Source organism: Coregonus lavaretus, assembly GCF_964263955.1.
Source record: "Coregonus lavaretus genome assembly, chromosome: 10".
Lineage (NCBI taxonomy): Eukaryota > Metazoa > Chordata > Actinopteri > Salmoniformes > Salmonidae > Coregonus > Coregonus lavaretus.
In genome coordinates this window covers 58260965-58275735 of record NC_139997.1, presented here as the reverse complement: position 1 = coordinate 58275735, position 14771 = coordinate 58260965, and the positions used below count along the sequence as shown (strand labels likewise).

Sequence of the window (14771 nt, the reverse complement as noted above, 5' to 3'; positions counted from 1 at the left end):
GACCCAGTCGAAGCTGCCACGGAGATCTGCCAGCGCTTTCCCTGGCGATGGCTCCTCGACTCGCTGCTTGGTCCAGTTGAGGTGGTTTCTTCTGTCACGATCGTCTAATGAGGAGGACCAATGCGCAGCGTTGAATGCGTACATATTATTTATTAAACAGATCACACGATCAAAAACAACGAACGAAACGTGAAGTCCTTCGATACACACAAACCAAAAGGAACAAGAAACCACAACACAAAGTGAAAAGACCGATAGTTAAATATGGCTCCCAATCAGAGACAACCAGCTGACACTCGTTGCCTCTGATTGGGAGTCACTCAGGCCAACATAGATATACAAAACATAGACTTACACACCCTGGCTCAACATAACATAGTCCCCAGAGCCAGGGCGTGACACCTATTAATACTTTTTTTTAAACTTTTGATGCCAAGAATGAAACTAGCTTGATTAATAATAATAATATAATAATATAATACTATTGATTAAGCCTCCTCCATGTACAATATATCTCACTAGGTCAGAGTTTGTTAGCCTCCATATATCCACTAGGACTAATGTGTCCATGATATTTGTGATCTCCTTAAGTGCTAGGGGTGATAGTTTGTAGTGTGATTTCCTTTACGGTCCATTGAAGTACTTCAAACCGTGTTATAATCTCCCACCATAATAATAGGATCGTTTGTTGCTTGTGAGCTCAATAGATTGTTATAAATATTTTCCTCACAAAAAAGTGTGGATCATCATTATTTGGACCATATAGATTAATGATCCAAATCTGTTTATCATCCAATAGCATATTCAAAAGGATCCACCTTCCTTGCGGATCTGTTTGGACAGTTTGCACATTTGACTCGAAATGATTATTAATTAATATCATCACCCCTTTTGAATTTCTTTGCCCATGACAGTTCCTTTTCCACACAACTTAATCTATAGACGTCAGTGGTGGTCGGTGCCGTTGATGCGGGAGCATGGCCTTATTTCTATTACAGCATATTGGATGACTGTCATTCATATTCCATTTACCTAGCTCAATGTAACATTGATAGGTTTAGGCTACTACGTGATACTCAAATTTTCCATATAACCATCATGAGGTTGCTCATCATGAGGGAGAGAGATAAAATAAATAAATAGGTATGTTGTAGGCCTCATTGCAGGGTTACTCACAACCAGGTCGTTATCTTGGAGTCTCTGAAGAGCTGGTTGTTAATGGAGAGCTTGTCCAACACCAGGTGCACTTTCTGGCCCTGTGCCCTGTGGTGTTTAAGAATAGGGTAAATAATGCGTCTACTCTCCACGATCTCTCAAGAATATTGTTCATTGATAGAGAAATTGGTTCCGCATAGCCGCGGGAAGTAGGGGTGCTGAGAATGCTGCGGCACCCCCTGAAAAAAATAAAAAATATATATTTTTTCTCACAAAAGTAGTGCACTGGACCTTTAATAGTCCTGTATTAGCGGACGATATAGCCATCTACAGTGCGGGCAAAACTTTTCTTCCAGCACACCCACCCCCCCACCCCCAAACTAGCACAGCACCCCCATATAATATAATAATATAATATGCCATTTAGCAGACGCTTTTATCCAAAGCGACTTACAGTCATGCGTGCATACATTTTTTTGTGTACGGGTGGTCCCGGGGATCGAACCCACTACCTTGGCGTTACAAGCGCCATGCTCTACCAGCTGAGCTACAGAGGACCACCCCATCCCCAAACTACTTCCCGCGGCTATGTCCTTCAGGTTCCCTCCTCTTCCCAGCACTGCCACTTTAATTTTGTAATGGGTTAGCCTGGCAAAAATAGGTCTCGGTCTGTCGGGAACTTTCCTGCCAAAAAGGTGGGCCCTTTGGTAATCCACATTTTCCACCTGTTCCTCCGTCATCAGGTAGTCTTCATTGTGCTCTTCCTCCACCCTGTCACGATCGTCGGATACAGAGGACCAAGGCGCAGCGTGGAAGGTGAACATATTTATTAAATAATGATTACACGAACAAAAATAACAAAATCGATACGTGACGTCCACAGGTGCAAAACACAAACCAACACGGAACAAGATCCCACAAACACTGTGGGAAAACTGGCTGCTTAAGTATGGTTCCCAATCAGAGACAACAAGCAACAGCTGATACACGTTGCCTCTGATTGAGAACCACACTGGCCAACATAGAACTACAAAACTAGAACGAAAAACAAATGAAAACTCACACCCTGGCTCAACATACTAGAGTCCCCAGAGCCAGGGCGTGACAGTACCCCCCCCCAAAGGGGCCGCGCCAACCAAACACCACAGGGGAGGGACCGGGTGGGCACTCCGCCTTGGCGGCGGATCCGGCTCCGGGCATGATTCCCACTCCCTCTCCAACCCCCCAAAGTACCCCTGGTCCGGTCTGACCCTGCTGGCCGGAGCTGGACTGAACACCGGTGGAGCGGATTGCTCTAGCTCCGGCGTGGAGCAGCTGACCGGTGCCGAACCAGGCTGTGCCGGACTGACGACGCACACCACTGGCTTGGTGTGGGCAGCAGGAACAGGCCGAACCGGGCTGACGATGCGCACCATAGGCTTGGTGCGTGGAGCAGGAACAGGCCGAACCGGGCTGACGATGCGCACCATAGGCTTGGTGCGTGGAGCAGGAACAGGCTGGGCCGGGCTGACGATGCGCACCATAGGCTTGGTGCGTGGAGCAGGAACAGGCCGGGCCGGGCTGACGACGCGCACCACAGGCTCGATGCGAGGAACAGGAACATGCCGGACCGTACTGGGGACACACACCACTGGCCCTACGCAGGGATCAGGAACGGGCCGGACCGGACTGGTAACACACCCCAGTACCTCTCGCCGTGCCTCTACACTTTCCCTCTCCTCTGTGACCAGTGGCCCCTTAACCTGGCGGCCTCCTCTGCAAACCCGCTGGACCGCTCTATCGCGGCCTCCTGCTGCCCCGTCGTCCACGGCGTGAGCCCCCCCTAAAAAATGTATGGGGGCCTCTCCTCCCCGTGGGCCAGGCCCAGTCGAGGTTGATGTCCTTTAGCGATACCTCTGGCGCTGGCTCCTGGACACGCTGCTTGGTCCAGTGTTGGTGGGATCTTCTGTCACGATCGTCGGATACAGAGGACCAAGGCGCAGCGTGGAAGGTGAACATATTTATTAAATAATGATTACACGAACAAAAATAACAAAATCGATATATGACGTCCACAGGTGCAAAACACATACCAACACGGAACAAGATCCCACAAACACTGTGGGAAAACTGGCTGCTTAAGTATGGTTCCCAATCAGAGACAACAAGCAACAGCTGATACACGTTGCCTCTGATTGAGAACCACACTGGCCAACATAGAACTACAAAACTAGAACGAAAAACAAATGAAAACTCACACCCTGGCTCAACATACTAGAGTCCCCAGAGCCAGGGCGTGACACACCCCTACTATAACAATATTGTGCCTCATGCTTCTGCATTTGATATCGTTTGTTTGTTATCATCCTGTAGTTTTGTGGCCTGGAGGGTTTCATTTTCTGCCTTTATTTGCTGTATTAAGCTGTTATTAGACTCCACCGATACTTTGAGGGCCTCTATTTCTGCTTTTGCTCCAGGGAGCAAATCCAGCTTTTTCAATTGCTCGTTCATGTTTGCCAAAGGAGCTCTGTCGTGTTTGAAGTATGTTGTTGGGTAACCTTCTTCAGTTTAACCGTCCATTGTGATAAAAAAGTTTGGTCGGCCACAACATCTCTGTCTCGCTGGAGGACAGTACTGCTCTTGCCCGCATTTTCTGTTGACTTAACATGCCATAGGATTTAGCTATAAAATTCTCAAAGTCTGGTATCTCTTTCAGTTTGCTCCCTTCTTTTAATTGATGGCTAAATTACAATTTTAAACAATCAATAATGAGACAGGTTTGGAGCTCAGTACATCACTGCCACCTACCACGTCACGTCTGCTCAATCTGATGATGATGAGACCATTATTAAAAATGACAAATATAAACTTCCCACTGTGCCAATGATAAAAGCTTCAATGTGAATACGTTATACTACTGAAACAAAGTTTAACGTGAGAAGATACATTCAGACCAGCCTTACTGATTGAACTTAACTACATTAGTCATACAACACATCATACATGTATGACACATACTGTACTGTAACCTTGTCATATAGCTGCTGGCATCATGTGAAACGGTTGTCTAGAAATGCTGGCATTACTAGTGGATCTTTGCTCTTGCCTGGGGTTTCATATCTCAGATGCTGAAACCCCTAGTACTGTATGTCTGGTTCCTCTCAAGGTTTCTGACATCCAGAGACTTTTCCCTCACCATTGTGCTTCTGCTTGCTTTTTAGGGTCTAGTCCGGGTAACTGTAAAGCACTTTGTGACAACTGTTGGGGCGTTATATATACATTTGATTGATTTATGGTATCCTCTGTGTCCTCTGCTCCATTCAGTTGGGTGTTTATCTATGAAAAAGGCTACCAGTCGACAGACACGGCCGTGGGTTCTGTCTTTACTAAGATGAAAGGGGTGGGCTACACCAAGGTGGATGGAGAGGAGAGGGTCTGGGACATGGCTGACTACGTCTTCCCTGAACAGGTGGGTCATTGGCTAATGTCTTTCTTGAACAGGTGGCTGAGTGTGGACTAACAGCACTAGTAAGTACTGTATTGAATGAAAAACGTAATTAATGACCTGAAAGGTCACAGATCATTACACCCTCTAGGAACTGAGCCTCACAATACATCTACCAGTGTGCTGTAATAGTAGTGCAATAGTTATGCGTAATAAAGTACTACAGTGAGGTTCATGCAGGGAAGTCAGACAGATGGTGTCTGACAAACTGAAGAAGAAGAAGAAGAAGAAGAAGAAGAAGAAGAAGAAGAAGAAGAAGAAGGAGGAGGAGGAAATGAAGAAGGTGAAGAAGAAGAAGAAGAAGAAGAAGAAGAAGAAGAAGAAGAAGAAGAAGAAGAAGAAGAAGAAGATGATGACCTGTGACATCCTGATATCATTGTCAACAAGCAGGTGTGAGAGTGAAACTGTACCTAACTTTCATGAGTGGTTCCTTTGCACGCTTCCTGATCCTGCACACACATTAGGCAAATACAGAGACAAGCAGGAGAGTCTCTGTAAACACAGTGACATTGTTTGCCTAAGTGTAGTCAGCTCATGTTTACCATGACTAAGCAATGAAGAGATACAAAGAAGACACCACTGTTTACGCTGAGGGGTGTGGCCATGATGGGTCTATTTAATTCAGAACCGGTTTGACTGATGGTCAGTAGTATGGAGATCAATGAACAAACACAGCAAGAAGAAGGTCAAAAACACAAGATTATACATCCTGTGATCTTATATCAGTATCTATTTGCCTATTCAAGGTATCTACAGTTGAAGTCGTACATTTACATACACTTAGGTTGGAGTCATTAAAACTCGTTTTTCAACCACTCCACAACTTTCTTGTTAACAAACTATAGTTTTGGCAAGTTGGTTAGGACATCTACTCTGTGCATGACACAAGTAACTTTTCCAACAATTTTTTACAGACAGATTATTTCACTTATAATTCATTGTATCACAATTCCAGTGGGTCAGAAGTTTACATACACTAAGTTGACGGTGCCTTTAAACAGCTTGGAAAATTCCAGAAAATGATGCCATGGCTTTAGAAGCTTCTGATAGGCTAATTGACATCATTTGAGTCAATTGGAGGTGTACCTGTGGATTTATTTCAAGGCCTACCTTCAAAATCAGTGCCTCTTTGCTTGACATCATGGGGAAATCAAAAGAAATCAGCCAAGACCTCAGAAAAATAATTGTAGACCTCCACAAGTTTGGTTCATCCTTGTGAGCAATTTCCAAACGCCTGAAGGTACCACGTTCATCTGTACAAACAATAGTACGCAAGTATAAACACCATGGGACCACGCAGCCGTCATACCACTCAGGAAGGAGACGCGTTCTGTCTCCTAGAGATGAACGTACTTTGGTGCGAAAAGTGCAAATCAATCCCAGAACAACAGCAAAGGACCTTGTGAAGATGCTGGAGGAAACAGGTACAAAAGTATCTATATCCACAGTAAAACGAGTCCTGTATCGACATAACCTGAAAGGCCACTCACCAAGGAAGAAGACACTGCTCCAAAACGGCCATAAAAAAGCCAGACTACGGTTTGCAACTGCACATGGGGACAAAGATCGTACTTTTTGGAGAAATGTTCTCTGGTCTGATGAAACAAAAATAGAACTGTTTGGCATTAATGACCATCGTTATGTTTGGAGGAAAAAGGTGGGGCTTGCAAGACGAAGAACACCATCCCAACCGTGAAGCACGGGGGTGGCAACATCATGCTGTGGTGGTGCTTTCCTGCAGGAGGGACTGGTACACTTCACAAAATAGATGGCATCATGAGGAAGGAAAATTATGTGGATATATTGAAGCAACATCTCAAGACATCAGTCAGGACGTTAAAGTTTGGTCGCAAATGGGTCTTCGAAATGGACAATGACCCCAAGCATACTTCCAAAGTTGTGGCAAAATGGCTTAAGGACAACAAAGTGAAGGTATTGGAGTGGCCATCACAAAGCCCTGACCTCAATCCTATAGAAAATATGTGGGCAGAACTGAAAAAGCGTGTGCGAGCAAGGAGGCCTACAAACCTAACTCAGTTACACCAGCTCTGTCAGGAGGAATGGGCCAAAATTCACCCAACTTATTGTGGGAAGCTTGTGGAAGGCTACCCGAAACATTTGACCCAAGTTAAACAATTTAAAGGCAATGCTACAAAATACTAATTGAGTGTATGTACACTTCTGACCCACTGGGAATGTGATGAAAGAAATTAAAGCTGAAATAAATAATTCTCTCTACTATTATTCTGACATTTCACATTCTTAAAATATAGTGGTGATCCTAACTGACTTAAAACAGAGCATTTTTACTAGGATTAAATTTCAGGAGTTTAAATGTATTTGGCTAAGGTGTATGTAAACTTCCGACTTCAACTGTACCTGAAGATTACCTTGTCTGTTATCATAATATATGGTATCTGTTAACTTATTCAAGGTATTTACCTGAGTCTCATGGTGATTTCCAAAACAATGTCATTGATACTGGTTATACAGTATTGATTTAGTGATTCAACATTGTATTACATCCAAAGGTATTTATTTTCTAGACATTGAAATAGGCAGTATATTGAGCAGTTTTGTAGTAGTAGTAGTAGTAGTAGTAGTAGTAGTAGTAGTAGTAGTAGTAGTAAAAGCTATCTTGTACTACTGTAACTACATAGACATGCCCTAATGACATTCATCCACAAAGAAATGATCCTATCTCTAATTGCATTATCAAGTAGCTGCCATTATGGATCTTGTTATAACATTGACAGGAATTGATGCAATACCGTCTGTCTTTGCATGATAATAACCACTTCCCGAAGTGGTCACAGTCAGTGACTTAGCATCGTGTGACCGAATTACACAAGCATGCCATCCAGACCTGTGTTTAAATACTATTTAAGATCTTTCAAAGACTTTGTGTTTGCACTTTGGAGACGTTAGACTTTTCTGTTGATTCCATTGCAACAGGGAAGCTCAATCAAGCACAGCTAAAGTGTCAATCAAGCAGAGCTAAATGACGTCAAATTGTATTTGAACCTAGGTCTGATGCCATCTAATGCTGTTACCCAGGCAGGAAGGCTCCAGTACCAGTCCTTATTAATGCAGGGCCACATGTCCTGTGCTTTATATGGCCTTTACATATGAATTAGTTTACATGAACATGAATAGAATAAAACAGGAGAGCGAGGGTCATAGAAATGCAATTACTAGAACAAGAAAAAGTCCCTTAGACCAGGGCTATTTGACTGCACCCTCATGTAATTCAGTAATTCTATTCCATGGCAGGGGCTATATGTCTGTTACCAAAACAACAGCGACAAAAGGTTTGTAACGTAACATGGAGAGATGACCTGCAGGTCTGTGAAAGGGTCAAGTAATAACTTTTTTAATGACAACTGATTTCACCTCATGACCTTCCGACGTGATTACGTTTTGTCAGGTATACTCCCCCTCTGGCCTCTAGGTCACCAGGCTGCTCTTTATTACGCACACCTGTCACCATCGTTACGCGCACCAGCGCCTCATCAGACTCACTCATCAGACTCACCTGGACTCCATCACCTTCCTGATTACCTCCCCTATATATGTCACTCCCTTTGGTTTCTTCCTAGGCGTTATTGATTCTGTTACTCTGTTCCTGTCTGGACGCTACTCTTGTTTTGTTCCATGTTTATTTATCATTAAATGCACTCCATGTACTTGCTTCCCGACTCCCAGCGTACATTGTTACACATTTACAGGTCAAACTATATCCAGTAGGGTAGCAGACCCTGTTCCCACAGAGAATGGAGGCTTCGATATATATATATATATATATATATATATATATATATATTGTGGCAGATCAGGGTGTTGGGTCAAGACGTTTACACAGATCAGACACGGACAGAGTATGATTAGCTCGGTTTCAAGGGTGTTTATTAATAAAATAATCAAAAGAAAAGGTTAGGTCTCCCCCATGAGACCCTCTCCAACTACACGGAAGTTACCTTACTTCCCCCAGTCCTTCCCCATGTGCTGCCCTTCTGGCAGCTTTATGGGCCTTGCACAGCTGGTGAGCAATCTGCCCTTAATTACTCACCAGCTCCCAATCAGCCCCAATTAGTCCTGTCCGGGGAGCCCGTCGAGACCTGTCACGTCCAGCAGATGGAGCCACCGCCATCTGTTACCAGGCCTCGACGATACTCCCCCTGGTGGCTGACCTGCTGTACGCCCTCCCCATCGTGTATCTGGGACAGAACGGCCCCTAGTCCCGTATCACATGCATCCGTCTGGACCACTATCGGCACCTGGAAATCGGGCTTACGAGAATCGGATGGGAGCACAGCGCTTCCATCAGACGGCTGAACGCCGCTTCTGTCTCGTCCGTCCATTTCACTGTTTTCAGGAGGCGGGCCCTGGTTAGATTGGTAAGGGGGGAAGCTATAGCCGCAAAGTTGGGGATAAACCGGCTATAGTATCCTGCCAGTCCCAGGAAGGACTTGACCTGTGTCTTGGTGCGTGGAACGGGCCAGTCACGTACCGCGTGAACCTTCCTCTCCTGGGGCTTGAGGTTCCCTCGTCCGATCAAATACCCCAGGTACTCCACCTCCTCGAACCCTAGCTTGCATTTCTTGGGGTTTGCGGTCAACCCGGCTTGTCTGAGCTCGTCCAGCATTGCCTGGAGGCACGTCAGATGCTCCTCCCAACCTTGGCTGTGGATGATGATATCATCCTGATAGGCCGCTGCGTACTGCTGGTGGGGTTGAAGCACCCTGTTCATCAGTCACTGGAATGTGGGCGGTGCTCCGTGGAGACCGAACGGGAGCACCCGGTACTAGTACAGACCGTCTGGTGTCGAGAACGCCGTCTTCTCCCGGGAGGAGGCTGCCAATAGTACCTGCCAATATCCTTTGTCAGGTCAAGGGTGCTGATGTACCGGGCCTTTCCCAATCGGTTGATTAGCTCGTCCACCCTCGGCATAGGCTAGGCGTCGAATACGCTTATGTTGTTCACACCCCAGAAATCATTACAGAAGCGGAGGCTACCGTCCGGTTTGGGCACCAACACGATGGGGCTGCACCATGCACTGTGGGACTCTTCAACGACCCCCATCCTCAGCATAGCCTCCACTTCTTGTTTCACGGCCTTCCGTCGGGCCTCCGGAATTCGATACGGCCTCTTTCTTACCGTTTTCCCGAGCTGGGTACGGATGTGGTGTTCAATGAGGGTTGTGCGGCCCGGCTTCTCTGAGAACACCGCCGTGTTCCGTGTTCTCCGGGGCTCTTGCTTCTGGGCCGGGTCGAGGTCCTCACCGCTCGGGACCACCACTGGTACCGTTGGCGTCCTGGCCGCACAGGCGAGGGGTCGTCCCCGCTCTCTTCTTCGGCCGGCTCGTATCTTTTTATTCAACTCGTGCCCCCATAGGGCCGCAAACAGCGGACAATCCCGTCCCACTAGGATGTGGTCCTCTGTAGCTCAGCTGGTAGAGCACGGCGCTTGTAATGCCAGGGTAGTGGGTTCGATCCCCGGGACCACCCATACACAAAAATGTATGCACGCATGACTGTAAGTCGCTTTGGATAAAAGCGTCTGCTAAATGGCATATTATTATTATAGGTACCGGCAGCTCTGGTACTGCACCCACTATCATCTGGCAGCTCCCTTGTGAGGTCACGATGTTGGTCCATACGGCGGGATACCGCTTTGTGTCACCTTGAACACAGGAAATTGACATCTCCCTACACCATTTGGTCTCCTGGTTCAGCAGGCTCGTGGTTACGAGCGTAACCATGCTTCCGGAGTCTAATAGCGCTTCCATGTCGTGTCCGTCAACCTTCACCGGTACCATGGGTGCAGTTGATTCATGGTGCGCCCAACAGGCGTGACACACTTGACATCTGGTGCTAGCTTGTGGCATCGACTCCTCTCGAGCAGGGCAATTCCAGGCAATGTGCCCCCGGGCGCCACACTCAAAACACCTCCGTTGGTCTCCATCTACCTGGGGTCGTCGGTGGCGGGTCGGCCCTTCCCCAGCCGTCTCTCCACGTGTTTGCGGTCCCTTGGCACTGCCGACTGTCGGTTCGGGGTACACCGCGGTGGGGTTGTCCTTCCGTCCCCTCGCACAGGTCGCCCTCAGTAGGGCCTGAGTGTTCTGATGCATTTCCACGGCTTCCAGGAGGCCCTCCAAGGTCTGGGGCGCGCATAGGCTCACTGCCCTCTTTATGTCGTGAGGTAGCGCCCATACGAAGCGTTCCAGGACCACTTTGTCGAGGAGGGAGAGTGTGGATACGTCGGTTAGGAGCCATGACCTGGTGACGCGCAGAAGGTCGCTCATCTGGGCTCGGGGGGGATGCGTCGGGTACGAACCTCCAGTCGTGGAACCGTTGAGCCCGATGGGCCAGGCTGTACCCGTAGCGGCTGAGTATCTCCTGTTTGAGTCCGTCGTAGTTAGCCGCCTGTTCGTCGTTCAGGTCCCTATACGCCTTTTGGGCATTCCCAGAGAGGAATGGGGCCAGCAGACTTGGCCACTTCGGCCTTGGCCATCCTTCCCGTAGCGCTGTCCGTTCAAACGTACAGAGGTATGTTTCAATGTCATCGTCTTCCGTTAGCTTGATTAAAAACTGGTTGGGATGGGATTCAGGAGACGCTCCTCCTTGCAGCTTCCTTACTTCCTCCACGAGGCGGACGTTTTGTAGTCGCTGTTCCTCCAGCGTTCGTTCCTGAACCGCCTGTTGTGCTTGTTGGGCCCGGACGAACTAAGCTATCAACTCGTCCATGCTGATGCTGTGTAAACGTCAACCCTGATCTGACCACGTTATCAAAATGCCCGCATTCTCCACCACTTGTGGCAGACCAGGGGGTTGGGTCAAGACGTTTACACAGATCAGACACGGACAGAGTATGAGTAGCTCGGTTTCAAGGGTGTTTATTAATAAGATAATCAAAAGAAAAGGTTAGGTCTCCCCCATGAGACCCTCTCCAGGATACCATCTCCAACTACACAGAAGTTACCTTACTTCCCCCAGTCCTTCCCCATGTGCTGCCCTTCTGGCAGCTTTATGGACCTTGCACAGCTGGTGAGCAATCCGCCCTTAATTACTCACCAGCTCCCAATCAGCCCCAATTAGTCCTGTCCGGGGAGCCCGGCGAGACCTGGCACATCCAGCAGATGGAGCCACCGCCTCGTGATGTATACTCCATCTGTTACCAGGCCTCGACGAGTCTCCCCCTGGTGGCTGACCTGCTGTACGCCACAATATATATATATATATATATATATATATATATATATATATATATATATATATATATATATATATATATATATACATACAGGTGAAATTCAAATACAAATTCGATATGCTTTAATGGCATTAATAACAAGGTCAATGTTGCCAAAGCGAAGTGATACACATAATAATTATGAGAACAACAGCGACAACAATAAGAATAGTGGCTATAATACTAAAGAAAAGTAAATGGCCATATCTCTTTAAACTGTATGATTGTCACGTTTAAAGACACAATTATAGTCTTTCTAGCCCTGTTTATACGTGGTGCTAACATGGGTCCTTTGTCCTGATCTTGTCTACATTATGATTATGCATTTCCAGAAATGTTTCTGTTATCCGTCCACTGTGTCTGCATTGTGACCAGATTTCCTGATTCCTTCCTTTATGCAAATTATTTCACAGGTATTCTTTCAAAATAATATTTATTTATTTATTGTAAGACACATTGATGTAATCAGTCAATGTTGCCACCTGTCAATGATTTTAGAGGGCTGAATAATGAAGATTTAAATGGTTTTTCTCTCTCTCTTCAAATCCAGAAATGCTCAGTCCGCCTCAGGATTCCAACTGAAGGTTCTGGTACTAGAAGTCAGGGCAGTTAAAGGAGCGGCCACACGGCTGTAATCACGGATAAATCTCCGATAGAAATTCGCAAACCCCAGAAACCTCTGGAGCTGCAATCTCGTACCGGGCTGGGCCCAATCCAGAACCGCCCTAACCTTCTCTTGGTCCATCCTAATCTCTCCCCTGGAGATGATGTACCCGAGGAAGGATGTAGTGTGGGCGTGAAATTCACACTTCTCGGCCTTCACAAACAGGCGATTCTCCAGCAATCGCTGCAGAACCTGCTTGACATGCTGGACGTGGCTGGAAGGCTCCTTAGAGAAGATAAGAATGTCATCCAGGTAAACAAACACAAAAAGACCGATCATATCTCTCAGGACGTCATTCACCATACTCTGGAACACTGCTGGAGCATTGGTCAGTCCAAACGGCATCACCTGATACTCGAAATGACCCATCGGTGTATTGAAACCAGTTAACCACTCGTCCCCCTCTCTGATCCGGACCAGATGATACGCATTGCGTAGGTCCAGCTTGGTGAACACAGTAGCACCCTGTAAGGAGTCGAAAGCAGAGCTCATCAAGGGCAGGGGATACTTGTTCTTGACCGTGATATCATTCAACCCCCGATAATCAATACAAGGTCGAAGAGAGCCATCCTTCTTACTCACAAAGAAGAATCCTGCCCCCAGGGGTGATGACGAGGGACGAATGAGACCAGCAGCTAGGGACTCCTTTATGTAGGTCTCCAAAGCTTCACGTTCAGGTCGGGAGATGCTGTATAACCGTCCCTTGGGATAGGCAGCTCCAGGGAACAGGTTTATGGCACAATCATATGGTCGGTGGGGAGGGAGTGACAGAGCCCTCTGCTTACTGAACACTTCCCCCAACTCGTGATATGTTTCAGGAACCAGGGACAAATCTGGGGGGTTAGCCTCAATGACCTGACTGGGAACAGAATGGGAACAGGCAGTCTTGAGGCAGTTAGCATGACAATCTGGAGGCAGGACCTCTCCACTAATCCTGTGTGGTGGACAATGATCGACGCGTTATGGTCCACCTCCTGACCCGACTGGGAACCGAGAAGCTGATTGATTGGACGGGCCCCATTGCTTCTCCCTCCTTCTCTCTCGAACTCTGTTATCCACCCGAATATACAAAGCTACCAAACTGTCCAGGTCACTAGGCTCCGGATAGGAGATCAGCTCATCCTTGAGTTGCTCCGACAACCCCTGATAAAAGGCCGCTTGCAGTGACTCTTCATTCCACCCACTCTCCACAGCCAATGTCCTGAATTCGATTACGAAGTCGGCAACGCTGTGAGCTCCTTGGCGAAGAGAAAACAGGCGCTTAGCTGCATCCTTACCTCGGACTGGATGGTCAAACAGCTTCCTCATCTCTGCCGTGAACTCCTGGTATGACGCCATGCAGGTGTCCTGTCGTTCCCATACGGCTGAAGCCCACTCCAGGGCTCTACCACGCAGCAATTCAATAACAAAGGCTATCCTAGCCTTGTCTGTGGCGTACGAGTGGGGCTGTAGATCGAACACTAATCCACACTGCATAAGAAAGGAACGGCATCTTTCCAAATCCCCTTCATACTTATCAGGCGTCGGAACCTTTGGCTCAGGGAAGGGCACAGCTCCAGAAGCGGCAGGCGAAAGGGGTGAAACCGGTGGTGGATTCTCCACCGGCAAACTGAGCTGAGCCTGGATCTTCGTCAGAGTGGTCGAAAAGTTCCGAACCGACAACGCTATCTCCTGTAGCGCCGTGCTGTGTTGTCCCAACATCCTTTCCTGATGGGTAATGGCATGGCGAACAGAGTCCAGGTCCGCTGGGTTCATTTCTGGCCGGATCGTTCTGTCACTTTTTTCTAAGCCAGAACCCAGAAGCAGACCAGGACAAGGTGAGTTGAACGAAGGTGAGTATTTATTAACAGATTCAAAAAAAGACGGAGCGGGCGGCGGAGATGAGTTGGTGGAGGTGAAGTGGCAGATCCAATGATGGCTCGGCAGCCGCCGACAACCAGGCAGGGGTTGGGTGAAGGTTCCGGGAGAATGACTGTAGACAGAAAAAAACAGAGGTAAGTACACGGCAAGCCAACAAGGTGCAAAACAACAAAACTAACGCTAGTAACTCAGAGGCTGATACGCTGACAAACATACTGTTCATGGCTAACGATCCGGCAGGGAATGGATGTCAGGTCAGAGCTTATGAAGGGATGATGATCAGGACCAGGTGTGCCGAAGCTGATGAGAAGCAGGTGCGGGTAATCGAGAGATCACCCGCCTAGCAACGTCGCCCGG

The 14771-nt window shown here is 47.4% G+C and overlaps 1 protein-coding gene across 1 annotated transcript in view; it reads left to right on the top strand.

Annotated features, from left to right (window-relative positions):
• Nucleotides 1-14771, top strand: part of LOC311136392 (P2X purinoceptor 1-like) — a gene marked incomplete at its 3' end in the record, with an annotated part of 40680 nt that overhangs the window by 7968 nt on the left and 17941 nt on the right. The window contains exon 2 of the mRNA XM_084170489.1: nucleotides 4459-4603. Coding sequence (XP_084026615.1) covers nucleotides 4459-4603 — 145 coding nt within the window. The remainder of the gene's footprint in view (nucleotides 1-4458; nucleotides 4604-14771) is intronic.